This window comes from Zeus faber (genome assembly GCF_960531495.2).
Source record: "Zeus faber genome assembly, chromosome: 4".
Taxonomy (NCBI): Eukaryota; Metazoa; Chordata; class Actinopteri; order Zeiformes; family Zeidae; genus Zeus; species Zeus faber.
In genome coordinates, this window is record NC_137191.1 from 29,440,993 (window position 1) to 29,467,869 (window position 26,877).

The 26,877-nt window shown below is 43.9% G+C and overlaps 1 protein-coding gene across 1 annotated transcript in view; it reads right to left on the minus strand.

Annotated features, from left to right (window-relative positions):
- Positions 1-914: 914 nt before the first annotated feature.
- The window catches only part of vwa10.2 (von Willebrand factor A domain containing 10, tandem duplicate 2), a gene marked incomplete at both ends in the record, with an annotated part of 31,277 nt that continues 5,314 nt past the window's right edge, over positions 915-26,877 (minus strand). The window contains 14 exons of the mRNA XM_079999538.1: positions 915-1,337; positions 1,591-1,887; positions 4,251-4,418; positions 4,662-4,771; positions 4,969-5,061; positions 5,500-5,652; positions 5,805-5,940; positions 11,117-11,320; positions 14,513-14,629; positions 16,174-16,286; positions 17,129-17,298; positions 17,582-17,768; positions 17,888-18,016; positions 25,076-25,169. Coding sequence (XP_079855664.1) covers positions 915-1,337; positions 1,591-1,887; positions 4,251-4,418; positions 4,662-4,771; positions 4,969-5,061; positions 5,500-5,652; positions 5,805-5,940; positions 11,117-11,320; positions 14,513-14,629; positions 16,174-16,286; positions 17,129-17,298; positions 17,582-17,768; positions 17,888-18,016; positions 25,076-25,169 — 2,394 coding nt within the window. The remainder of the gene's footprint in view (positions 1,338-1,590; positions 1,888-4,250; positions 4,419-4,661; positions 4,772-4,968; positions 5,062-5,499; positions 5,653-5,804; positions 5,941-11,116; positions 11,321-14,512; positions 14,630-16,173; positions 16,287-17,128; positions 17,299-17,581; positions 17,769-17,887; positions 18,017-25,075; positions 25,170-26,877) is intronic.

Sequence of the window (26,877 nt, forward strand, 5' to 3'; positions counted from 1 at the left end):
TAAATGATGGATCTATCTATCTATCTATCTATCTAACCATCTCAGACTTCTCAAATTGAGCCATATAATAATTTAAACTATCATTCTGGATCAAAACGTGTAAATTATTTAAAAAAAACACGTAACCCTGTGAAAAATATGTCTATGAAAACAGATCAAATAAAATTCCAATCAAATATGTGACGCATTTTGATCAAGATATTGAAAGCTGATGATATGAAAGTTGTCAGTGCCCACATTAATACCCTGAGGAGTAGGATATTGAGGTAGGAATGTTTTTTTGATTACATGTACACATCATTTTGGACCAAGTCTCCTGGTGCTTGCTTTCAAGGTGTTTCTTTTTAGCTGTCTTGGTACTGTTGTTACACATTTGCAGTTTTTCTGATCAGGGTTTGTAGATGGTGTGTGAGTTTATTATCAAATATGTACACCGTATATATTATACTTCCAGGATTTGCATGGAATTGTGGGAATTTTCAATAAATCAAACAAAACGGTTTCATTATGACCCAAGGAAATGCCCAAAGTGCAAAGTTATCCTATTCAGGTTTGGGTTTACTTTCAATATAAATAAAATAAAAAATAATAAACCAAAAATATATGAATGTAGAAATGTAGACCTAATTTAAAACCAAATAGTTAATTATGTATATTGTTATAGTAAAAATATCAGTCATGCGGATTTGATTGGAAAATGGAGTGTTTGTATATTTTTGTAAAATATTGAGTTGAAACTTGTTGACCTAAAGTGACCTGAAGATTTTCAACAAGATCATATAAACAGGAAGTTCCTTGTTTATATGATCTTGTTCATATGAAAATCTTCAGATTATTACTTTAAATACAGGGAGCATACGAGTCTGTCTTCATTTGTTCATTCAGACAGTGTTAGCGAGGTGCGCGACGCTTTGTTAGAAAACCGCCATGGTGATCCACAGCAGCTGCGAGATCGTCAGTGCGCAACCCCCAGTAGACGTCGTAGCCAGCATTGTGGTAGCCAGCGTTGTCTCAGCGGCTTCGGCGGCCCTCGCTTGGCCCACACACGTCCTCGCATTTCCTATCCTGTCCACGGCCAGCAGTTCCACGCGCTGTGCGCAGCAGGAGGCGCTGTAGTTGACCACGGTGATGTTCTCTCCACCGGCTCCCACCTCCATGCTGGTGTTAATTGTACCATTCCCCTGCCGGATGGTGAGGGTGTCGATGCCGGTGCCGTTGACGCCGTCAGTGAACTTGGCGGAGAACTGCCACTGGGTGGAGCTGCAGAGGTAAGAAGCTGAGGGACAGATGTCTGACACACGTGCCACCTCGCACGAGGGGCCGGAGACATCTGTCACCTGGAGAGCATCCATAGCATTAAGTCAATAGCATGAAGACACATCCTTATCACATGATAGATATTATGTATTAGATAAGAACTCTCAGGAGCAGATAAATGTAGTCACAGAAAGTAGTCCTCAGCCCTAATAGCAGAGAATGAAATCTAGACACTTCCAACAAACATTTTGATTGAATTATTTGATTGAGCTATTAAATTTCTCACCACACGACCTACAAACTAACCAACCCATCTCCTCTGTAGACCGTTACCTTTGCGACCACAGACAGTTTGAGCACGGCATAGTTGTAGTCGTTGCTGGTGGCACTCTCGGCCTCCATTGTGAGTGTCACGTCGGTTCCTGATGAAGCACTGGCAGGCACCGTCAGTGTCACCGTGCCGTTGGTGATGCCCCCTCTGCTTCCCACCGAGACCCCGGAGGTGTAGCCGCGGTCATTTGTGGCCCGCACTGTGTAAGTCCCAGTATCCATGCCATTGCTGGTCGACGATATGGTGAAGGAAATGGAAATGGTGGAGCCCGGTTCTACCGAGGTGTTGTTGGCTTGGGCCTGAAACAACCATGAAGGTGAGCATTCTGGGTATCTCTAGGTATTGAATGGGATATGACGCTAGTGATGATATACAGTATAATGGACGTTGACAGGTATGGTATCAAAAACAATGCCTTAGGACCTTCCAATTTGATGGTAAAGTAATATTTGGTAATATTTAATATTTATCCTCTTGTCATGCCATGTCTATTCTTTTCCTCATGATATATCACATGCAAATTTCTGATGCTCTTGATTTTAAAGTCATGCTGATGAATTTTCATGCAGCCATTTTCTTACGAGAAGTTCACTATTCATTTGTGAGTCATGGCTGCGAGGATAAAATATGGATAGGATATAGATTAGATCTGGATGATTGTGAAGCTTGGCCCGTGCTCAGGTGGTCTCGCAGCTTCATGCTGGACCAATTGAAACTACGATTTTTATTACACTTTGTGACCCTGAACATTCTCCTGGTAATGAACAACTTGTTTCCTTGTCTTGTGGGTGGCCTATGAGTATGAATGAAGGTTTTGAGACTTATATTTAATTAAAGGATGACCAAAGTATCTCAATGCTGCAACTGCAATGGGGCAATGATGGTTTCCATGAGTAAATGACTGATTATGGCTGCTTCCCATCTAACCTCCTTCAAGCCATATCACCGACTATCACCCCGGCAATCACACATATGATTAATTCTTCCCTAACTTCCGGCACTTTCCCTTCCGCTTTCAAAGTGGCTCGGGTCACACCACTGCTCAAAAAACCCTCACTCGATCCCAATCAAGTAGAAAACTATCGGCCGGTCTCTCTCCTCCCATTCCTTTCCAAAACCTTAGAGAGGGCGGTCTCTAGACAGGTTACAGAGTACCTGTCAAGAAACAACCTTCTTGATACACTTCAATCTGGCTTCAAAAGTGGTCACTCCACCGAAACAGCCCTGTTGTCTGTGACAGAGGCCTTAAAAACTGCTAGAGCTGCTGCCAAATCCTCGGGTCTCATTCTGCTAGACTTATCAGCTGCTTTTGACACTGTCAATCACAGCATACTCCTGTCCATACTCTCAAGTGTGGGCATATCTGGCAGTGCACTTTCCTGGTTCGAATCTTACCTTACTGGGCGCTCGTTCAGTGTGACATGGCGAGGCCAGCTGTCTGTGCCTCACAACCTCACCACAGGGGTGCCCCAAGGCTCGGTGCTAGGACCCCTCCTCTTTGCCATATACACCACCTCACTGGGCCCGATCATCCGCTCACGTGGCTTTTCATATCACTGCTATGCGGATGATACTCAACTCTATCTGTCCTTCCCGCCCGACGACCCCACTGTCTCGACGCGGATCTCGGATTGTCTCGCTGACATATCCACATGGATGAAGGATTATCATCTTCAACTAAATCTGGCGAAAACGGAACTGCTGGTCTTCCCGGCCAAACAAGGTATTTATCACAACATTGATATTAAAATCGACTCTCTATCTCTTGTTCCTACCAAGGCTGCAAGGAATCTTGGTGTCATTATTGATGACCAACTGACATTCTCGGACCATTTTGCCGCCGCCTCCCGGTCCTGCCGCTTCGCACTACTCAACATCCGAAAAGTCAGGCCGTACCTGACCCAATATGCCACTCAACTGCTGGTACAAACCTTGGTGATGTCCCGTCTCGACTACTGCAACGCCCTCTTAACAGGCTTGCCGGCCTGTGCGGTGAAGCCACTACAGATGATACAGAATGCGGCAGCGCGACTGGTGTTCAACCAGCCAAAGAGGGCACATGTCACTCCGCTGCTCATCGAGCTCCACTGGTTACCTGTAGCCGCCCGCATCAAGTTCAAGTCTCTTATGCTGGCCTACAGAGTGATTGCTGGGAATGCTCCCGCCTACTTAAATGCTCTTGTAAGAGCACATGTTGCCCCCCGGATGCTGCGCTCGTCAAATGAGCGTCGCCTGGCTCTGCCGGCCATACAGCCACGGCAATCCAGGCTATTCTCATTTGTAGTTCCACGTTGGTGGAACGAGCTGCCAAAAATGACCAGAGCAAGGACCTCCCTCTCTGTCTTTAAGAAGCACTTGAAGACCCAGCTCTTCAGTGAGTACCTCCTGTCCTAACCTACAATTACTTAGCACTACCTAGCAGTATTTATTGTTACACTAATGTTGTTGTTACACTAATCTCTGTCGCAATGTAGCTTGAATGTTTTTCTCTCTTGTAAGTCGCTTTGGATAAAAGCGTCTGCTAAATGACTAAATGTAAATGTAAATGCTTATCCAGAAGCCTCTAATTCTCTTTTTTTCCAAAATCTTTTCTTTCATCCCACCGTTTTACAGTATAGAATAATATTAATGTTGCAAACTACATAGCTATGGTAGTGCTCACAGTAACAGAGATGCTGGAGGTCTTGATCTGTGTGGATGCCTGCCTCTGGAAGCCACTGGCTGTTGTGGTTGACCTTGAGGTGAAGAGGTCCTCTCCCCTCAGACGCACCACAAACTCACCCTCCGGGACATTCTGGAAGGTCACCAGGAAGGCACTGCCTCCTACAGACTGTGTGTGGTGGAGTACACAAAAGAAAAAAATAATAGACAGAATTGCATGTGCCTATTTAGCATTTGTTTCCCTTATCGGTCATCAAAGGTTCTTCTTCTGAAATGTGTGCCATATCATTTGTGTAGTTATGTACTGTTTATTTTATTCTTCCCTTGACAAGGCACTTTTAAAGCAGTTTGAAATTCCTGACTCTATTTTTGGCACTTGGGGTGAAAATGAAGGTGTGGGCTTTATACGTACCCGAACCGAACCATTGACCTCTCGTGATCCAGAGCTTTCCAACAGAACGACCTCTGTGACCTTTGTTGTGTCACTTCCCGTCACAGAGACCAATAGGCTGGCATTTCCACCTGAGGGAACAGGAAGTGGATGGACATGGACTTACTTTAAAACTAAGGTGTGAGCAACTACATGTTTCATCGCAAATCAAACTACCACAGCAGCTCAGTGTGAAGTAAAAAGTTAGCTAGCTGCCATTGGGAGATCTTCATGAAAGCATGGTATCAGGACAGGGGGATATTAGTTATTATATTATGTTAAGTCTTACCTATGAGAGGACGACCCTCTTTTAAGATGAAGTCAGCATGCGCCCCCTCATAAGCCTCCACAAGGTTGTAAATAAAGTTGACCGAACTTTGACCTGCATAAATGGGACACATTGTGCTCTACATTAGATGACAGTACTTCTCGGCATCAGAGCGTTACTGTCAACAAAACTCAGCTGACTGAACTAGCATCCCTAGGGCAACAACGAGATTCTTGAAGGAGCTAGGCTAATTGATCCCCCGGGTGGCCTTGCATTGCACTAACACAGTTACTGTAGTATGCAGTTCATCGCTAGCTCTGTATTGTAGTAGTTCACTAGTAGTTTTAACATGGAAGAATTTCATCTGACTTATATCTGTTCCACTGTCCTTTTTTCCTTGACATCTAATCAAGTAAGTACTCAATGACACACCAAAACACATGAAAAAAAACCTGAAACAAAACAAAACTGCCTCTACAACTTAAACTAATCTTCAGAGAATTCTGAATCTGTTCTGAATCATTTTTCTTTTTACTCCATGATGGCACTGACCTATGACTTTGATAGAATAGGGGTTGTCGGAGGTAACGCTGACTTCCCACAATCCTGTCTGATTGTCGGTGCTGAAGCTGAAGCGTCGTAGGTTTCCCACGGTGGAGAAGGACCCCAAGGTGCCACTGGACTTGTGAGAACTCTGAGATGTACCTGCAGCGGAGAGGAACACGCAATCAATCTAAATCAGGTTTCACACAAAGGTTTATTATTTATTAATCTTCTTGTCGGGTTTGCAATATTTAAATGTGCAATATGTGCATATGTAAATGTGCCCTATCCTATCGTCATATCCTAAGACATACCTGAAGGGCTCTTGAGACTGAAGGAGAGCGAGGATGCCCCCGTTATGTAAGCGGTCAGGTTCCTCATTGAGCTGTCAAATGTAAAGGTGAAATTATCCGGCTTCCCAGGATTTCTCACTGCCTGAAAAACTGTAACCTAAAAAGAGGGGAGGGAGAATGCTGTGAAGGCGCTATTATATCCACTCAGTGACGGCACTGACCATCATGAAGCTGCTCGGATGGCAGCAGCCTATGTAGTGGTGCCCTTGGACATCCTACACATCCAGCAGTAGTATCCAGTAATGGTTTGGAGGGCTCAAGTTGGACCCAGGGAACCACTGACTGTGCTGGTCATACCATGATTCCTCGAAAGGGATCTAGCCTATTGGAGAGATCCTCAGACCCTCACACAGGGTGGGCATCTGGGCCAAGGCTACTTTTACGCACAGGTTTTTAAGCAACTTGCGTATACAGGATAATCTTGTGTTTCTTTGATGAAAAATATACATGTTTTGGACGTTGAGTCGTTGCGTTGCGTAGTATTGTGAGGTCCCAGATGATATATATTCCCACACACACACACACATATATATTCATACATACCTACATATATACATGTATATACATATACTTAGATACACACATATATATATACATATATATACATATACTGTTTACATATATATGTATACACATATATACATATATACACATGTACACACACACACACACACACACACACACACACACACACACACACACACACATATATATATATATATGTACTATTTAAATTCAGTTTTTAAATACTGTTTTATTTTAAATCACTACTACACACCCTATACAATATTTTACCAATTATGTAATGTTGAGTTGGCTCTGAATCTCATTCTCGGTAATGATACTTGGATTGTTATCAAGTATTTGATAATACATTTGAAACTATAATTACATAGACCTAATTTGAGTGTTCTCATTACAAAGCTATTGAACTTTGTAATTTAAAAAATGTCAACAGAAAAACCAGCTACAACTTTGAAATTAAAAAGCTGTGCAACATGTAGATTAAAATAAAGCATTAAGACCTCTTCTCATTCATATGGCAAAAAAAAAAATTGAACTTTGAAAGATGACCTCTGGAAAGTGTTCAAAGGACAATATCTCAGGTAATGGGTTAGGGTTAGGGGTGAAAATTTGAAATCTCTCGGGAATATGATTGTGTGAAGTTAGCGCCATCTCATGGTGACACACTGCAATTAAAAAAATGGGTATGTTTACAGACAAAATTAAACACGCCCTGTCAGGACACATAAGAAGGAGGGGCAATTCCAGCCGATTAGCCACCTGGTGGTTGGCTGGAAGCTGGCTGGAAGCTGGTTGCAATTCGGCTGTCAACCGGCTGAAAGAGCCCTGTTCAAGTGGCTCCTACTGCATGCATATGTACACACACACACACACACACACACACACACACACACTATAACCACTTCTGAGTCACTACCGAAGCAGGCTGCAGATAAAGCCTTGCACTTAATGTCCGAACGTTGTGTCACCCTAAGGTCTGGAAGTCCTCGCACCTAACCCAAACATATGCAAACGCAGACCCATTGACCCCCCCCTGAGGAATCGCCACCATACCGCGGTGGTGGGGTTTGTGTGTCCCTGTGACCCTGGGAGTTGTGTTGTCGGGGGCATTAGCCCCTGGTAGGGTCTCCCAAGGCAGAGTGGTCCCAGGGGAGGGACCAGACAAAGACCGATTCAAGGGACCCTAATGCAATGACAATCAAGGCAACATGGTACCTTGCCGGGAATAGGGAAACCGGGGCCCCCTCCTGGAGCCAGACCTGTGGGGGGGCTCGTCGGGGAGCATCTTGTGGCCAGGCCTCGACCCGCACGGCTCGGTCAGGCAGCAGACAGGTACTTGCAGGCTAGAAGGTCTGAGGCTTCGGCGGTCACTGAAGCAAAAACCTGGGTGTGGGAGGAGTTCGGGGAGGCTATGGAGAAGGACTTTCGGTTGGCCTCAAGGAAGTTCTGGCAAACTGATCGGCGACTCAGGAAGGGAAAGCAGGGCTTGGCTCAGGCTGTGTTCAGCCGGGGAGGAGAACTGCTGACCCAGACTGGGGATATTGTCGGGCGGTGGAAAGAGCACTTTGAGGAACTCCTGAACCCAATCAATACATCTTCAGGGGAAGAGGCAGAGTCTAAAGACTCGGGAGAAGTCTCGTCCATATGCCTGGCAGAGGTCGCTGAGGCAGTCAAAAAGCTCCTCGGTGGCAAGGCGCCAGGGGTGGACGAGATTTGCCCTGAGATGCTGAAGGCTATGGACATTGTTGGGCTGTTTTGGCTGACACGCCTCTTCAGTGTCGCTTGGATGTCGGGTACAATACCTGTGGAGTGGCAGACCGGGGTGGTGTTTCCCATTTTTAAAAAGGGGGACCGGAGGGTGGGCTCCAATTATAGGGGTATCACACTGCTCAGCCTCCCCGGTAAAGTTTGCTCCAGGGTGCTGGAAAGGACCCTCCGACCGATTGTCGAGTTTTACAGCACACCCAAGATGGCGGACAAGGCTACAGACTTATCAGTTGTTGGGCTTTTTTTGCGTTGATACTCCATGAATTTGGACATATCCACAATATAAATGAGAGAGTGGAAAGGAATAATAAAGAAAACAGAAAGGAGTACGCAGCAGCTAAGGTCCATGCACAAAGATCCACACAAAGGTAAATAACTGGCGCATGACCACACACCTCTCGCTGTGAATGATCCAGACAATCACCTGCTCTGTTCACACATAGGCTCAATCGGACATTCCCCGGACTTCGTACTAGTGTTCTGGCTGGGAAAATCCAGGTAATGTCCGGGTTAAATGATTCGGACATTTGTGTTTACACATTCAGCTTATCTGGGTAAAGTAACAGTGCATATGAGAAAGCAGCTTAAGTACCTAATTATTGGTAATGATGCTCACATTGATATCAAGTATTTGACAATAACCTTGAAACATTAATTATATACCTAGTTTGAGTCAACGACAACAAAAGCTATTGTACTTTGTAATTTAAAAAATGTAAATTTAAAAAAAGCTTATATTTTGAAATTGAAAAGCTGTGCAACATGTAGGTTAGATCTCAGAAACATAAAGACCTGTTCTTATTCATATGACAAAAAAAAGCTATTGAACTATAAAAGGGGACCTCTGGTCATTCTTCAAATATCGAAGGTCCACCAAAATCTCTCTCTGAAATGTGGACGTGCCTTTGTGAAGTTAACGTTATCTCATGGTGACACACTGTAATTGAATGAATGGGTGTGTTTACAGTTTCAATTAAACACGCCCTGTCAGGACACATCAGAAGGGGAGTGGGACAGCCTTCTTTAAGTGGCTCCCACTATAGTGCTCCAGTTGTGGAGCCTATTCAGGACGGCACAGGTGGAGCTCTTTGCGTCGAGGGAGACGGCTCAGTGTCCTCTGTGGTTCTCCCTCCATTCGAGGGATGACCCTCCCCCAGGGGTGGACGTGTTCGCACACCACCCCTAGCCAGAGGGTGAGGGTTACGCATTACCTCTGTCAGGTCTGTTACCCTGACTGGTGGAATGGGTACGGGGGAGAGGGGCTGTCGTGATAATGGGCCCCGGGTCGCTTTGGGTCACGAAACTCCAGCCACTAATTGTGACGGGGCTGTGGCAGATCCCCAAGCATTCCGATGCACAGGCCGGGGGCTCTGTAACCTAATTTCCAGCCCTGGGACTGCCTTAGTTGGCCTGGTTCCTGAAAGGAGCAGGCTTGAACAATGCAGACTATCACTGGTTGTCATCTCCACAATTGTGGGCTCTTGCACACTGTCCACTTCTCGGCTCTACGCCTCCAACTGGAATGAGTTTGAAGTTTGTTTGTTCATCAACCGTGAGGTCGACCCCTTGTGCTGCAGTGTCATTCCTATATTGGAATTCCTGCAGTCTCTCATGGAAGAGCATCGCGTGGTGTCCACCAATAGAGTGTATGCGGCAGCGATTTCGGCCAGTCATGAGGGTTTCGTTAACGGTCCAGTGTTTAGTCACCCGCTCGTGAAATGTTTCTTCATGGGGCTGTGACGCGTACATCCTGTGTCGCTCCTCAGTGGGATCTGGAAGTGGTTTTGGACGTTCTCTGTAGTGTGTAGTGTGTCGGGGATCTGTGCACTCTGTCTGTAAAACCTGCTAAGCCATTAATTGTGATCTCAGAAGTGTGGTTATACGTCCTAAACTTAGACATACTAACTAACTAAGACATTTACACCTAAGGTTGTGACAAGCTCGTACAGATCGAGGCTGGTTACCCTTGATGGCTTTCTTCCTACTCCTAACCAGGATGAAGAGGAGGAGCGTCTTTATTGTTTGTGTCTCATGCATGTTTTGGCATGCTATGTGGCTTCAGCTTCAGTTTGGTTGTCGCAACAACTGTTTGTGTGCTATGAGCTGCTTTCGGTACAGCACTATGCAATTATGTAATTGTATCCTGATGGCTTATGAGTTGGATGGAATGTAACCACCGTTCATCGCGCCCACTCTACTAGCAATGTGACGGCCTCAACTGCCATTTTCAGGGGTGTCAGTGTTCAGGACATTTGTACGGTGGCGTCTTGGTCGTCACGATCTCCATTTGTCTGATTTTACCTGCGCGATGTTTCCGCAGGGTCATTCTCAATCTGTGCTTGGCACTGCAGCCAAGCAGACTTTTTTGTTTCATTGGCTATTTAGATTCTCTGGCATATTGCTTTTGTGCAGTGACTAACACTCTCTCTGTGCATACAGTGTGTGTAGTGTTCCCAGTGGCTCCCACTTGGCCTTTGGTGGGCACGATGAATTGCCAGGGTCGCAGTGTATGCATGCACATTCACTGTTGGCTTTGGCTGATTCAGCATTCATCGTGGACCGTGATGCACTTGAGGCATGTTTGGGTCCAGTGGGGAGTATAGTATCAGGGGTCTCCGCCCCTGATACACCAATAGGAGCCTTCCTCCTAAGGGGTGGAGCCTCCTGACATAGAACGAGAGTTACTGTAACTTTGTAACTACAGTTCTATGAAGGAGGCATAGCCCTTTAGGGTTTTAGACCTCACTGGACCTCGACCAGTCTTAGTGAGTTGGTTTCAGAGGTTGGGGCAGGTTGGGGTTTGTAGGCTGTTCACTATAAACACTGGTTCCTGACTTGTATTCACATCACTTCTAAGTATGTTAACTGCTCGTTTACTCTATAGAGAATGCAATCATTTATTTTGCGACCAGTATTTACGGTGTATATTTAATCATTAGGTGTGCCGTGGGCCTGTTAAACTGCTTGAAGTCCTACAGTACCACAGAGGACGCTGATGATTCTTCTATAATGGCGGTGGCCAGCGACAGGGAAGACTTGATAACCTCGATGGCTTGACCTCCGGAAATCTGAGCCAACTCGCGGTAGAGCATGGGGTCTGCTTGGCTCATGGTGCGGGGACTCATACCCTGAGCCTGTCTGCGCCGTCGCCTACCGGACAGCACATCTGTCAACATGAAGGTCACCTGAAGGGAGTGTAAAGAAGACTTTGAAGTGTGAGGAACAAGGGATGGAGGCCTTTATTGTGCTTACAGAAGGTCTAGTCCTGAACCAACAAATGGGAAAGACACTTCCTACAAGGCCGTAAGACTATGGAAGCCTTATAATCTACTCCCAAATTTGAATACAGACACAAACGCAATCCTTAAACACCTTAACACAAGGAAGGACACATGGCGAAAGGTAACTTTACCTATCTCCCATGATTACTCATGATAGATAATTACCTGAAATTAGTTAGTAAGTTATTAATAATGAAAGGTTCTTTGGTATTTTTACTCCCATGCTGGTTGTACTTGTTGTCTGAAGGCCAGAGTGCCAGTAGACTAGGCATAATAGCCAGTTCATTGCCAGCAAAGAGCACATTTTGATTTTCTGGAGTTTGTTTTCAAACCTGTATACTCCAGTTTGCATTCAGGGTTCATCCTGGGTGGTATATTATTTTAGTTTCTATTGCTAGAACAGGGTTTACTTTTAATGCTGGACTGGAGGCTATTTGATGGTTACACACACTCAACTTACATCCCAGGGAGTTAATTCTAAACTGTAACAAAGACAGTCAAAGTGTTTTTCAATCAGAAACCATAGCTGAACAGCGGGGTACTGCACAGACTCTGCTCAAGGCATAGGACTCAGCATTTCAATCTGGAAACACTCATCCACCTTGTGCAGAGTTTACATCAGCAAAGCAGCTGGGTGGAGTCTCTAGACAAGTAGTGAAGGCCTGTGCAGACCAAGTATAAGAGGTATTCACTAACATCTTTAACCTCTCACTAGAGCACACGGTAGTCCCCACCTGCCTTAAGTCAGCCACAGTTGTTCCGGTGCCCAAGAAGGCAAGCAGTGAATTGTCAGAATGATCGCCCAGTTGATTTAAACCCCATCATCACCAAGTGTTTTCGAGACACTGATTCTCTCCTACATCCCACAAGGCTGCTATCCCTGCTGACCTTGATCAACATTAGTTTGCATATCGGCCCAATAGATCAACAGATGATGCAGTCATAACAGTTCTTCACATAGCCCTTACACATCTAAAACAGCATAACACGTGTAAGGATGCTGGTTGTTGATTTAGTTCAGCATTTAATCCAATAATTCCTCATAAACTGGTCCAAATTCTGAGTGACCTGGGCTTAGACAGTTCACTGTGCTCATGGATACTGGACTTTCCTTCCCAACTCTGATCCTGAGCACAGGAGCACCGCAGTGGTGAGTCCTCAGCCCCCTCCTCTACTCCCTATTAAAGCAGGAGGTACACTTAAAGACGTGAGAACAAAATCCATAAGAACCACCGGAGAATTATGTCTCAAAACACCATCAGCAGGATACTCAATAAGAACTCAATGAGAACAGTGCTCGACAGTGAAAGGAGTTGGCAGTGGCTTTGCTTCACATAAAGATGAAAAATAGAAAAAGAAAAAATTGTGAAATCAAACTCAATGTAATTTATTGATCGTACCCATAGTTCCTCAAATAGTGACTGGGACTTTTATTTACCTCAATTGCCGTCTGGGTGCCGTTCTCCTCAAAATAAATACATCTAAAATAGACTTCATCATTTTTCTGCTCGGAGGCACGGGAACAGCCAGGACACAATAGACCAGAGATCACTCTCTCTCGATCACACAATCCACTGTCTGATCTGAGGCGGAAGGTCCCTTTGTTTAAAATGTTTGTATCATACAAGTAGAAACTACTGAAAAAAATGCATCTAAAATAAAAACACCATAAAAGTGCATGGGAACCCACAGGATGCGCGGTGCACATGGAGCAGGGGTAGAGGAGACAAAACACACACACAATGATTCAGATTCAGCCTTGTTTACCAGTTTTTATTTGAGTACCAGTTAATATTTGAGGAGATAAGGCATATATAAAACATGCTCTGAATGTTGCGGCTCCAGAAAAAAAACACTTGTTGAGCCAGGAAAAGACAGAGGTTGAATGACCCAGAAAGCGAAGTTGAAGTCTGTCCCCTATTTTGTCCCAGCATTTGGCCCAATCGCGACAAAGGTCAGAGGTCTCAGAATGAGAAAAAGACGAAGGACAATGTTCGCATTAGCGGCTTGCGCAGAGAACAGTGCAAGAACCCAGATAACCGCAACACATTGTTCTTATCTTGTTCTGAAAACGTCTTTTTGGTCAAAATCTTCTACTTCTTTTTAAGTGTACCTCCACCTTTACACATGAGTCGAAAACATAGTAAAATTTGCAGACGACACCACCATAGTAGGACTGATAAACAGCAATGAAACAGAGAGGAGGTTTGACGCCTGCCTGAGTGGTGTTCCCATAACTACCTGGACCTTAACACGACAAAAACTAAGGAGATGATAACAGACTTCAAAATTGAGCACTCTTCCTCTGCATACGAGGGGAAGAGGTAGAGAGGTTCATCTCCCACCAGGTGAAGAAGGCCCAGTAGAGACAATACTTCCTTGTGAAGTTAAAACAGTCCCACCTCCCACAGCAGCTGCTGGAAAACTTTTACCGCGCCACCATCGAGAACCTCCTTAGCTACTCCTGCACAGTGTGGTATGGCATCTGCACTGTGGAAGACCAAAGGGATCTGCAACGGGTAGGGAAGGCAGCGCAGCGTTTCATTGGACTACAATACTAACTCTGAAGTACATTACAGTGGTCGACTACAGAGGAATGCCAGTGGTATCATCAGAGACCCAACCCACCCTGGACGTCTGTTTGCCCCGCCCGGTGGAAGAAACAGGACAATCAAAAGCAGAATAAACAGACTAAAAAACAGCTTTGTCAAGCACAGTGTGACCCCTTAAAATGGTACTTGTAATGCATAACTTTGAGGGTTGGTGGTCTCCCCCATTGACCCCCATCGGGGGTCTCACGTGCATAACCCCCCCCCCCCCCCCAACAGTGTGTAGCAATTAGTGCGTGTGTTTGTGAATTGGACAATATTTGCAACAAGGCTCATTTGCATAGAAAGGCACAATTTTGCATCAAATGTATGAATAATACCTGATTGAAACACGGAGTTAGCAGTGCATCACTGTTTGCGAGTGCTTTGTGAATTTGACACTTGCTTTTTCTATTATTTGCTCTGGTTCAGCAGCCGCAAAAGCCACGCGATCCTTTTGTGAATTTGCCCCTGAGTCTAAAGTCTGTTAAATGCTGCCTGTACTCACCACAGACTTGGTGCTCTCTATGAGGGCAGTGACGGTCCTTTTGAGGTGCGAGTCTTTAGCTGGAGCGTCAGTGAAGACGAATATCTCAGAGGAAGCCGGAGCAGTGGTCAAGGCAAGCTGTTCATACAGAAGTAAATGGAAGGGTGAAATAAAATAAAAAAACCAACACACGAGAAATACTTTATGAAACACTTATTTCCTCTCGCCTCCTAGTTTTTGTGTCAAGTTCCTTCCAGAGCAGCTGTAATAAAGAATGTTTGGTACCGTTAGACCTCATTTGAACATTCTCCTAAGATACCAGAGCGTAAACTCATGGTGTTCAGTCTGTCCCTCACCTGGACACCAGAGGGAGTTCTCTTACAAATCATTGTTATCCCTGTCTATTTAAGCCTTGGCTTTTGTTGTGTAGCTTCAGTCTTGAGAGACCCATGGAATTGTTCATTTGCAAAGTATTTTGTTAAGAGGCTTGTCTCTTGACACTCCTCCTATGGCCTCTTCAGAGTTGTTGAGTTCCTTCAGCAACGACTCGAGACTGTTTCGTCTCTGAAACCTGGTCTCATTTTCTTTATGTAGTGTACAGCATTACAGTTCGATTTAATGTGGCTATGATTAAATTCACAGTTGGGGTCCCAGAATAATCGGTAGCTGAATGAAATGAATGGCAGCTTTTTGACTACAACTGTAACGTCGTTCAGAAAACTTGGAGCAGAGCCAAGAACACATTTGTCATTCTAAGGTCATCCAAAGGTAATTCTACAGCTAATCTAAACATAGCTTAAAACATTGAATACACTAATGCCATAGAAATGAGGAAAAATACATGCAAACATTCAACAAATGGAGATCAATCAGAAAAATCATGACTCACAAGGCAAATACAATTTGATATTGACACTATATAATAATGTCAATATCTATATATTTATAACCCTTTGTCCCAAATAACCCCCAGTGGCCCTAATACCCATTTTGAAAGAGGATTCAAATAGTAAATGGCCAAAATAATTTCATGTTTTTCTAGCCACAACAGTCCCTTAAAGCACTTTGTAAGTAATGTCTCCGATTAGCTCAAACCAACCACCAGCTCAATGCGAGCAGTTAGAGGTTAGGTGCCATGCTCATGGATGTGCAGCACTTTGCGTCTGCATGCCAGGAGGAGCAGACCAAACCAGTTGCCAGATGATGGGCTCTACCTCCTGAGCCACTACAGACCCAAATATTGCCAGCTTGGGACATGCTTGATTACCATTTCCTTTTGAAGTAGTGGCTGTATATTTTTCATGTTCACAGCATCTCTTTTAAGAAAGGCAATGGTAACATACAGTAGCTTTTCTATGAAATTTATGTTTGTCAAGTTAGACATTACATTCTCCTCAAATTATAACTTAGCATAAAAAAGCGAGAGGGGTCTTTCAAGTCATTCTCAGGTTTCCTTCTTTGCTCTTGGCATGCTTGGCTTGGCAGGGCTTATGATTGGGGGGGGGGGGGGGGCTATGATTAAACTGTACTGTCAATGGCACAAGATGGAATGGCACTTAAAATGACTTGACCTATTTGGAATTTTCCGCTTTTTTTCTCTTATTTGCCGGCATTTCACACTGCATTCTATGTCCCATGGTTAAATTCATCTCGTCGCAAATCTCTCTCTCCATCAGACACACCTGAAGTCCAGATAGGCAGAGTTCTGTGACATCCCCACCCCCTGACGCTGTCAGCTCGTTGATGCTGTCTTTGAATACATCTGCGTCGGTTGTGATTGTCAGTGGTCCGAAACCTGAACGGAGAAGTTTTTATATGTAGATGTATGTGTGTATGTGTGTGTGTGTGCGCGCGCATGTGTGTGTATGTATGTATACAGTATAAAGCCTCATGTGTAAAATATATCTGTTTTATATACACTGTTTTGCCACTATGCCTTTTGAGTGTTTTTGATATCACACAAGGCATATTCAGATCAGTACTGCTTAGCACAAATTACTTTTTGAGATAATATTTTGGATGAATAGGGACCTCAAACGTTGATTTGAGTCATTTTTAACATTTCATATTTGGTGAGTGATAATTTTATGAAATAAAGACACTAATAAATGAAGAACTGTAGCAGTTGTTAATTTGGATCACGCACTTCAGGTGTCCCGATAAAGTATTTAATTGACTGGAGTCAGTTTTTCGCCTTATCCATTATTTTCATAGACTATATTGGTTCAAAGTTCATAATCATAACATCACATCATTTTCAGCAGGGCATTGTATTGACATCACATTTTGTGATAAAAAGTGTTAGTCTACATCAAACGAGTATTTTTGTACCCTTGGTACTAATGCAGCTTATTGTGCGTAATCACCGGGTGTCATGACATTTCACTGCATATATGTATGAACGTATGTATATGTATGTGACAAATAATCTCTTGAACTTGAACTTGAACTTTACATGGCAACATGCAGTAGTTCAACTACTGTACATGATAACACTCATAACTAACATTTATTTTCATATAATAAGTCGATATTTTGACATATATCGTCATGTATAGATTCTCTGTGATTATTGTAATAAATTATTTTATTTATAACAGCATTAATCATCTCCATACTCCAGATACTATGTGCTACCTGGATCGTTGAAAGGGACCAGGATGTAGGCAGAGGGCTCCTGCTCGGTTCCCCTCTTGGTGTCAATGATGGAGAAGGAGACTCTCTTGGCCTCAGCGATGTCGTCACTCATGCTGCCTGTTGTGTCGATGACAAAACACAGCACAGGGGACTGGGAGAGACCCATCAGGCTGAGATGGAGAGAGAGAGAGATCGAGATACACAGAGATGAGAGACAAAGACAGACGAACAGCATCTTTGGGAACCTTCTAGCTTTGTTACTTTCTTCTAATTTCAGACCTGGTCAAGCTTTCTGCTGTCTTCTTTCCATATTCTTATGGAAAAGAGACCAGAGATTCCATATATTATCCATTCCAGATTCTTGACTTGACTGACCTTTTACCGAGTGTAGAACAATGTAGAACTTCCGGCGATAGGAGACATTTTGACATTTAATGTCAAAGTGTCTCATACCGTAAGAAGTTCTTGTCGCCCACCGACACTCTGATATTCTCCAGCAGCTCCATGGTAGCATTCACAGCCAGGTCAGCGGCTTTGTGGTGGAGGAAGCCGTGGCTAGCTCCTGTGTCGTCCTTGTTGATGCCGCCCACTGGGGCCTGTTGGCTTGTCCAGTCAGACATACTGCCGTGGCTGCATTTACCTTTGTGGGGCAGAGGGAAAATGTAATAGGTACTGTTCATCCATGAAGGAAAGTGGGAATGGAACACCAGAATCATGAAAATTGAAATTAGATCTTGGGAGAGTCATTTTGAGAGTCACCTTCTGGCTTGGTTGGGGAGAAGACGTTAAAGTAGCCCGAGGTGAGGAGACCCTGCTGCAGCACGTCTGGCAGCAGGTTGTTGGTGCAATCCCCTCCTGCGCAGTTCCTACAGGTCGGGACACCGGGGCCTGCATGGGACAAAGGAACGTGCATTAAAGTTTTCTCAATGCAAACATTCAGTATAGGAAATACTTCAAAAGTATTTTAACTTCGTTTTTACTCAAGAAATGGGGATTTCAAGTTAGAGACGGTGCTTATCGTCCTTCTGAAACTACAGGTAAAGATACGCAATGTTTTTTTATATTGTATTTTGACAAAACAGTTTGAAGTAGGGAAATTCAACAAAAACAGTGTGGCAGACCAATGGGTGTGGTCAAGCACCGGCTGCGGACGACAGCATGGTTCCCTTTCCAGCGGTCGCCAAGCTGCCTCGAATTGGCCTAATCAGGGGCTCAGGGTTTGTCAGTCGAACAGGAGCCAGGAAGCAGAACGCCATTCCTCCTGCGCCTGAAACCATCCTCAAGATTATCATCATTATTATTATTCATGATTATTTATAGGTGTGGCTGTTCAATGCTTAATAAAAACTCTTGCCATGTTGGTGCACCATGGCAAAAAGGACTCCGTCTCCCTCCCTAAACCCTTACCTGTGGACAGAGATGCCCACAAACTGGAATCTGCATTAGGTTACAGGTTGGGATTTTACTTCCTTAGCAAGGTTCTGATAAAGGCATTTGATTACAAAACATAATTTTTCAATGCACACATCTAATTTGTGTGTGCATTTTCCAGTGTGAATTTTGTTAAGGTGTCAAGTCAAGTCAAGTCACACTTTATTTATAAAGCGCATTTCAAACCAGGGTAATACAATGCACTTTACAAAGAAATACAAAAAAGAAAGAGAGAAAGTAGTTGTCAGCTTGTCATTACAAAAGAATGCCCCTGAAACAACAGCAACAACAAAAGCAGCAGAAACAACAACAAAAACAACAATAAAAGCAACTCCAACCACAGTAGCAACAACAGCAACAGCAGCAGTGACAGAAAACAACAACAGCAGCAGCAACAAAAGAAACAGCAGCCACAGAAACAACAACAGCAGCAGGAACAACAGCAACGCACACGCAAAGACGTCACCGGAACCAAAAATGGAAGCTCTCACCGCAACCGGAAAAGTCACTCAGGTTAGAGATGTTAGAGATGGTTAAGTTGAGGTAAATGTTTAGGGTTGGTTATGTTTAGGTATAATGTTCGAGATGGTTAAGTTAAGGTGTAAGGTCAGAGATGGTTACGTTTAGCTATAAGGTTAGCAGCAGCAACAACAACACCAGCAGAAACGACAACACCAGCAGCGACAACACCAGCAGCAACAATAGCAGCAATAAAATCTGTAGCAACAGCAACAGCAGCAACAACAGAAACAACAACTGGAACAGCAGCAGCAGCTACAGTAGAGACAACAGAAACAGTGCACAAGCAAAGACGTCACCGGAACCGGAAGTGGTAGCTCTCACCGGAACCTGAAATCTCCTCCTCTGTAATGAGTCAACAGTGTGTACCATCTCATCTCAACGAAGTAACGCAAAGAATACATCACCGGAATCGGACATGGTAGCCCTCACCGGAAACTAAAATTTCAACAGGGTGCACCGTCTCATCTTAATCCAGTCACGGTCCTTTAATTAGTGTCCCGGAATTACGGGTGAAGTTTACATTCAGACATCGGGAGGGAGATTCTTTTGACTCTCTCTCTCCGAAAACACACCGTTCTTATGATCCTCTCACTGTAATCTCACAACAGAAACAACAACAACAGCAACAGAAACAGCAGCAGCTGCCACAAAACAACAACAGCAGCAGCAGCAACATAAACTCCAGCAGCAACAACAACAAGAACAACAGCAAAACTGACAATACAACGCACATGCAAAGACGTCACCGGAACCGGAAGTCGTAGCTTTCACCGGAACCGGAAAAGTCACTCAGGTTAGAAATGTTTGAGATGGTTAAGTTGAGGTAGAAGGTTAGAGATGGTTAAGTTTAGGTATAAGTTTCGAGATGGTTATTCTTAGGTTTAATGTTCAAGATGGTTAAGTTAAGGGATAAGGTAAGAAATGGTTAAGTTTAGGTATAAAGTTAGCAGCAGCAACAACACCAGCAGCAGCGACAACGTCAGTTTAGGAATAAGGTTAGCAGCTCAGACAACAACACCAGCAGCAATGACAACACCAGCAGGGACAACACCAGCAGTAACAACAGCAGCCACAAAAACAGTAGCAACAACACCAGCAGCAGCAACAGTAGCAGCAACAACAGCAGCAAAAACAGAAACAACAACTGGAACAGCAGCAGCACAGACGGTCAGAGCCATGAAATAGCAAGGATATCTCAGTGCGAACAATCTAAATTCCCTAATCCAAACAAGGTAAAGTTTGGAAAGGATTCAACAAAGTAACACACACACAAAGACGTCACTGGAATCGGAAGAGGTAGCCCTCGCCGGAAACGGAAATTTCCTCATCTGCATTGAGTCAACAGTGTGTACCATCTCCTCTCAAGTAAGTAACGCACAGCGAAGAAGTCACTGGAACTGGAAGTGGTAGCTCTCAGCGGAAACGGAAATTTCAACTGTGTGCACCATCTCATCTTATCCAGTCACGGTCCTTTAATTAGCGTCCCTAAATTACGGGTCAAGTTTTCATTTACATCTTGCAAGGGAGACCCTTTTGACTCTCTCTCTCCGAAATACACCCTTCTTATGATCCTCTCACTGTAATCTTACAACAGAAACAACAACAACAGCAGCAGAAACAACACCAGCAACAACAAAAGAAACAGCAACAACAGCAACAGCAACAACAACAGCAGCAGCAGCAGTAGCAGCAGAAAAACTAGCATTAACAACAAAAACAACAACAGAAAACAACAGCAGCAGCAACAGCTGAACCCCTCCCCCCCCCCACACACACACACACAGAAGTCAGTCATAGACTGTCGTGAACAGCAAGGTTTTTAACCAGCTTTTAAAAGTATTCAGTGTGGGGGGCTCTCTCAGGTCCCTCGGTAGGGTGTTCCATTGTTCCATTTACTTGGAGCAAAGATACAGAAAGCAGCTTCTCCTGCTTTATAGTTGGTACAAGGGATAGTTAAAAGACCACTACCTGTGGACCTGAGAGTTCTTGCTGGTTCGTGTACAATTAGCATTTATTTTATATACTGAGGTGCAAGGCCATTTATAGCTTTATATACAAGTAGCAGAATCTTAAAATAAATTCTAGTTTTGACGGGGAGCCAATGTAGAGATCTATGAACAGGTGTGATGTGTTCAAATTTTTGTCCCAGTGAGAACGTGTACAGCCCGGTGTGTGTAATTCTTTACTGAGAGACAGATGACAGGTGTGTAGGTGTGTTTGTGTGACGACTGACACACTATTGCAGGGGTATTCAATTCAAATTCAATGAGGTCCAGTTACAGAAAATGTCTTCAAGCAAAGGTCCGAAACATCACAATGTCTAACTTGCTTTATGATTCAGTGCCATATTGAAGTAGCCCAGTAGTTGTATCAAGGTCTGTATGTAGTTAACAACTGACTGTCAAATCAAATAAATTACAATTATATAATATTTCAACAATGTTTTTTTATCAGTTTTCACATTGAACTGGAGGGATTATAAATAACAAGTACTCTAATAATATATATACATACAGATAATTATTCTTCTAATTTCAAATAAAATAAGGGCTGAATTTAAAAATAAAATACATAACAGAGCATTTCAATGACATGCATCTTAAAAAAAGTGCTAAATTAAAAGAAGTGCAGATTGAGTTTACCTTTCCCTTCTTTTTTAACTCCATTTCACATCTTAATCAATCTTACTAATTTACTAACTTATATAATTTTTTTAAATAAACAAGCTAAGAATTGAACAGCTTTAACACTTTCCTCTTTCTTTCCCTGATATATATATATACAGTGGCACGGTGGCACAGTGCATTGCACTGCTGCCTCACAGCAAGAAGGTCCTGGGTTTGATTCCCGCCTGGGGCGCTGTTGGCTCCGTGCTCTGGGCGGGTTATCTCCCAAATAGGAGCCTTTCTGTGTGGAGTTTGCATGTTCTACCCGTGCTCACATGGGGTTTCCTCCACCTCATGTCAGTAAGGACCCCCACTAAAAAACATGCACCCATCATCATCTGACCAGCGATGGACATTTATCACCTGGTCCCCGGGTGTGTCCACGTATGCTGCCCACTGCTTCTGGCTGTGCTCCTGGAGGAAGGACAAGCCAGGATGGGTCAAATGCAGAGGATCCATTTCACCGGCCACCATCAAAAGCATGTGTTTTAGTGTGGTGTGTTGCGTGACGAATAAAGACTGTTTCTTCTTCTATATATCACAATCCACCACCTTCGCTTGTTCAGTGAGAAAAAAAAAAAAGATTTAAAATCCTGCCAGGATTTTAAATCTGGGCTAGGATGGTGTCAGAGCCATGCTCATGCACATGTGTAGGTGCTCATTGGTGAGCCTGGAATTATATCTGGTTTTATGAATGTTCATTGTGGAGAAAGCTGCCTCAAAGCTGTATGTGGAGCGAATATGGTCAATATGTACAGGGCTACTTTCCTCAGACCTGCGAAAGCTGTCTCTGAGCCTATTTGGAGCCAGGCAGTGGCAGGGTCAGTTCCTCCAAAATGCTCTTCCAGGGCCACATTTGATTTGGAGCTCAACCAGTTTAATTTGGAGAGGCCCAACTTTTGCCCACTTGAAGTGCTGTGTGTCTTCCATTGAGAACCCCCTTATATCCTTGATGAGGAATGGGTCCGGAATGTACAGGGTGAGCTGCTGTCCAAGGCTGAAGCTGTCAAAATGTTTGTTGAAGTCTAGGTCTGAACAAAGTCAACAGAAGAAGATACCAATCTCTCTCACACCAAACCTACTCCTGCACTGTTGGGAAGTGTGCAGTCTCCCTGCAGGTCTCCCTTGAATACCTCAAGTTTCCTCTGGAATGAGTTAACAGGCTGTCATCAGGTCACAAAGTGAATTGTCCTTGCCCTGTAGCTTAAAATTCAGTTCATTCAGGTGTGAGGTGATATAAACCAAAAAAGCCACAACATCTCTCTTCTTCTCATCTTCACGACCAATTGATGAATAATGCAATTATACAAGATGAGATCAGGATTGTCCTCTTTTATTCTTGCCACAGCTCCTTTCTCTCTCCCTACCATGGCAGGGGCTCCATCTGTGGTTATTGAAACCACCTGTTTCGGCTCTATTCCCCTGTTCACTGGCATCTCCTTTATGGCCAGGTAGATGTCCTCTCCCCTTGTACTGGTCTGAAGGTGTGGAACACCTAACAGGTCTTCACAGAACTCATTGTTCTCCTTGTTGAAGAACCTTCCATAAACTAATGTCAGCCACATCAGTGGACTCCTCTACAGCTAAGCCTACGCATGGAGCCTTATGAATTGCTTCATCCAGTTGTGGGAGCACATCCTGGGTTAACATCTCAGCTTTCTTTGTGGCTGATGATGCTGACACAAGTATTTGCTTTATTAGTTCACAAAACTCTTCTTTTTGGTTTCCCTCAAAGGTTTCAGCTACCGCACTCATGCACTCCTTGACAACCTCTCCGTCAGTAAATGTTTTTTTTATGTTGACCCAAAATCCAAGCAACTTTAAGGGAACATTGTTGGGCAGTGAATGAATGTGTTAGAATTCTGGTGGATTGATCATATTGGGCTTTTAGATTGTTTTTTTTTCTGTGCTCTCAGTTAGGATTTGAGCGGGTGTGTTGGTAGAACTCTGTGCTTCATCTCCTAGTGGTGCTTCACTTTGCAGCTTTTAATAATCGTCACGGTCTCGGAACATATGAGACATACTGGTTTTGAACTGCCCTTGGGAAGAATGAACATGAACTCTCTAGTTTTCTCTTTTTAGAGCATGCCATGTGAATTGACTTTTCTGTGACTGACTTACTTAGTTCTCTCACTGTGTGACTCTCCTCTCTCGACTCGGCTCTCAACTGTGTGAGAGTGAGCGCTTGTTGGAAAGTGCAGATTTGATTGGATGAGTAACATCATGTGAGATAATATACAACACATGCAATTGGTCCGTGACGTTCCTGGACCCCTCCTCCAGTACCGTAAGGAAAAGACAAAAATTGTGCCGATTAAAATAGAAACGCTCTGTCAAATGTGTTAATTCTCAATAATTTATGGCTTCCTGATGTGGGGATGGGATGGTTTAAGCAGCCACACTTGACCTGGATCTAGGTGATTGGGTCAGAGTGGCTGCATACCTGTTGCTCATTGGTTTGGCTTACGAGCAACAGGTTAAAACCCCCATCCTCACACTCACTCAGGAGAGGAGCCCTGTCATGACATGTTCGATCTGCTCCTGGCTAATGCCACCTAGCCTCCTCTCTACAATAAGCTGGTGTCTACAACCCATCGTCTTCCAAGGGCCCTGGAAACGGCACTTGGGTGGCGTGTGGCAGGCAGAATTGCCACAGTGTTATAGGTCCGGGTCCGGACAGGACCACGGTCCGCCAATTAGTGACCTCTGCACTATTCTACCTGATCGGTTAGGGCAAGAGGTGAAACACAAACTGTCATCATGAATGACTCTCATTCTCCTTTTGTCCCTACTTTCCTCTGCCCAACCTCCTGCCTCAGCCCTTTTCAATTGTGCCTGCATTCAGACATTTTTAGCCTGGTAAAATCCTGCTGCTGGTCCATAGAAATGAGGATTCATAATTATTTACACACAAAACCACACACATCAGGGTTTTGTAGTACTTGAGTGTGGATTATGTCCCAAGTCTTACGAAATCTCTTGAGTTCACATATTGAATGACACGGTTACTGTCTGAAAATGTATTCATTATTAGTTAAAATCCATTCAAGTCAGAAACTGCCATTTATTTTCAATATATTTGGAAGCAAACATGGACTTCAATGAGATATAAAAAAATTAGATAGAAAAAATAGATAGAGAGTTGTCACCTTAAAGGCTAGGGCTTGCCTTGGACTTATTGAGCTTTAGTCTTGGTATTGACTCTTGTCTCACATCCCCTAAGCCCTAGTTTTTACCTTGGTAGTCTTAAACATCAACATCAACAAACACACACACACACACACACACACACACACACACACACACACACACACACAAAATGTCCAACCTGCCAGGTTCTCCAGAGGTTGGTCAGGCCTGATGAGGGCGCTGTAGGGTGACGTGTTCCCTAGCTCCACCCAATTACTGTGGCTGTAGAAATCCTGACAGAACAAACCATCATCATCAAAATGTATGTAATCTGCACAAATATAACATAAGTGTAGTGCCCCCCCCCTCCCCTATTGGTGTTTGGTGGGACCAGGGGTGGGCAAGCACAAGATGCATACATATCGAACATAAACAGAAGAAAAGCATTATAGTGTTAATACACTTACCTTTTAGTAGGAACAGTGTTGTTGATCACTCATTTTTGCCAGTGCATCCAAGTCTGGTGTTAGTTTTGTTGTGGCAATTCTCAGAACAGATCTGAGGTGTTGGTGTTCATACATAGAGCCAAACAACACCAGCAGCCTCGATGCCATCTTCTGGATGTTTGGAAATTTGGCTGCGCTTAATGAAGCATAAAACTCATCCAGTTTAAGAGAGTTGAACTTCTCCTTTAAGACAGTGTCACATTGGAGATCAATCAGTTCCAACTGCAACTCCTGTGGCGCCGTTTCAGGGTCTTGTGAGAAGGGACATGACACCAGCTGAAGTGACTTGTCAATTTTTCCAAAATCAGAGAACCGAGGGCAGAATTCTTCATGCAGGTCATCCAGTGATTTCCTGTATTTTTTCACATGTTGTGGGGCCTCTTTCAATGTAGCCAGTGTGGGGAAATGAGCAAATGACTTGTTTGACATTTGCTTTGAGAATAAAGCTAGCTTGGTTTTGAAGACTCTGACGTTTGTATGCATTTCATGCACAAACTGGTCTTTCCCTTGTAGCTTCACGTTCAGCTCATTCATGTGTGTCAGTATGTCCACAGCAAAAGCTAAATCACATATCCAATCTGTGTCACTCAGCTCAGGAAACTTGTCAGCATTCTCAAGTAGCTCCAAAAATGACATAATCTCCTGTTTGAGCTCCCACACTCGTTGACATACTTTCCCCAAACTTAACCAGCGGACATTAGAATGGTAAAGCAAGTCCCTGTGATCAGCGTCAGTTTCTTCAAGAAACTTAATAAACTGACGATGGGGAAGTCCCCTCGCTCGAATAAAGTTAACAAGTTCTACATCTGGCTTCACCACGTGGTCAAGCTGCAATCTGGATTTACACAGTGCTTCCTGGTGAATTATGCAGTGTAGGAAAATTACCTCCTGCTCAGGGTTGTCCTCTTTCACCCTCTCCTGGATTCTTTTGAGCAGTCCAACGTTTTTCCCGTTTAGTCTGATTTGGCGATCCATCTGTGGTAATGTTCCACGGCCAAAAACTCCTCCGTTTTCTCAAAATTGTCATTAATCCCTCTGATAAAAATTAAAAGCTGAGCGGTGTCCTTTATGTAATTACTTTTGTCCAGTGCCAAAGAATATAATGTAAATGACTCCGCTTTTTTGTTTAGCTTGCATGCTAAGTCTTCGTCAGTTAATTCAACACGGCGAGTCACTGTCCTTCGTGATAAGCTATTTTTTTCAAATTTGTTCTTGCTCCCAGGACACAAGATATCTGCTGTCTCTACCATGCACTCTTTGAGAAACTCCCTTTCGGAGAAAGGCTTGCTGGCTTTTGCTAATTTGAATGCCAGCAAATAACTTGCCTTAGTGCTTGATTCTTGGATGGCAGTTTGTCGGATAAAGGTGTTTTGCTGAGCCTGCAAGCCAGCTGCCAACCTCTGAGCGGTAGCCGTCCGTTATGCGTTGATTGGTTGTTAGCATAATTAGCATGCTTGGTAGAAAACTAAGGGCTGATGTATTCCTTTAAAACCGC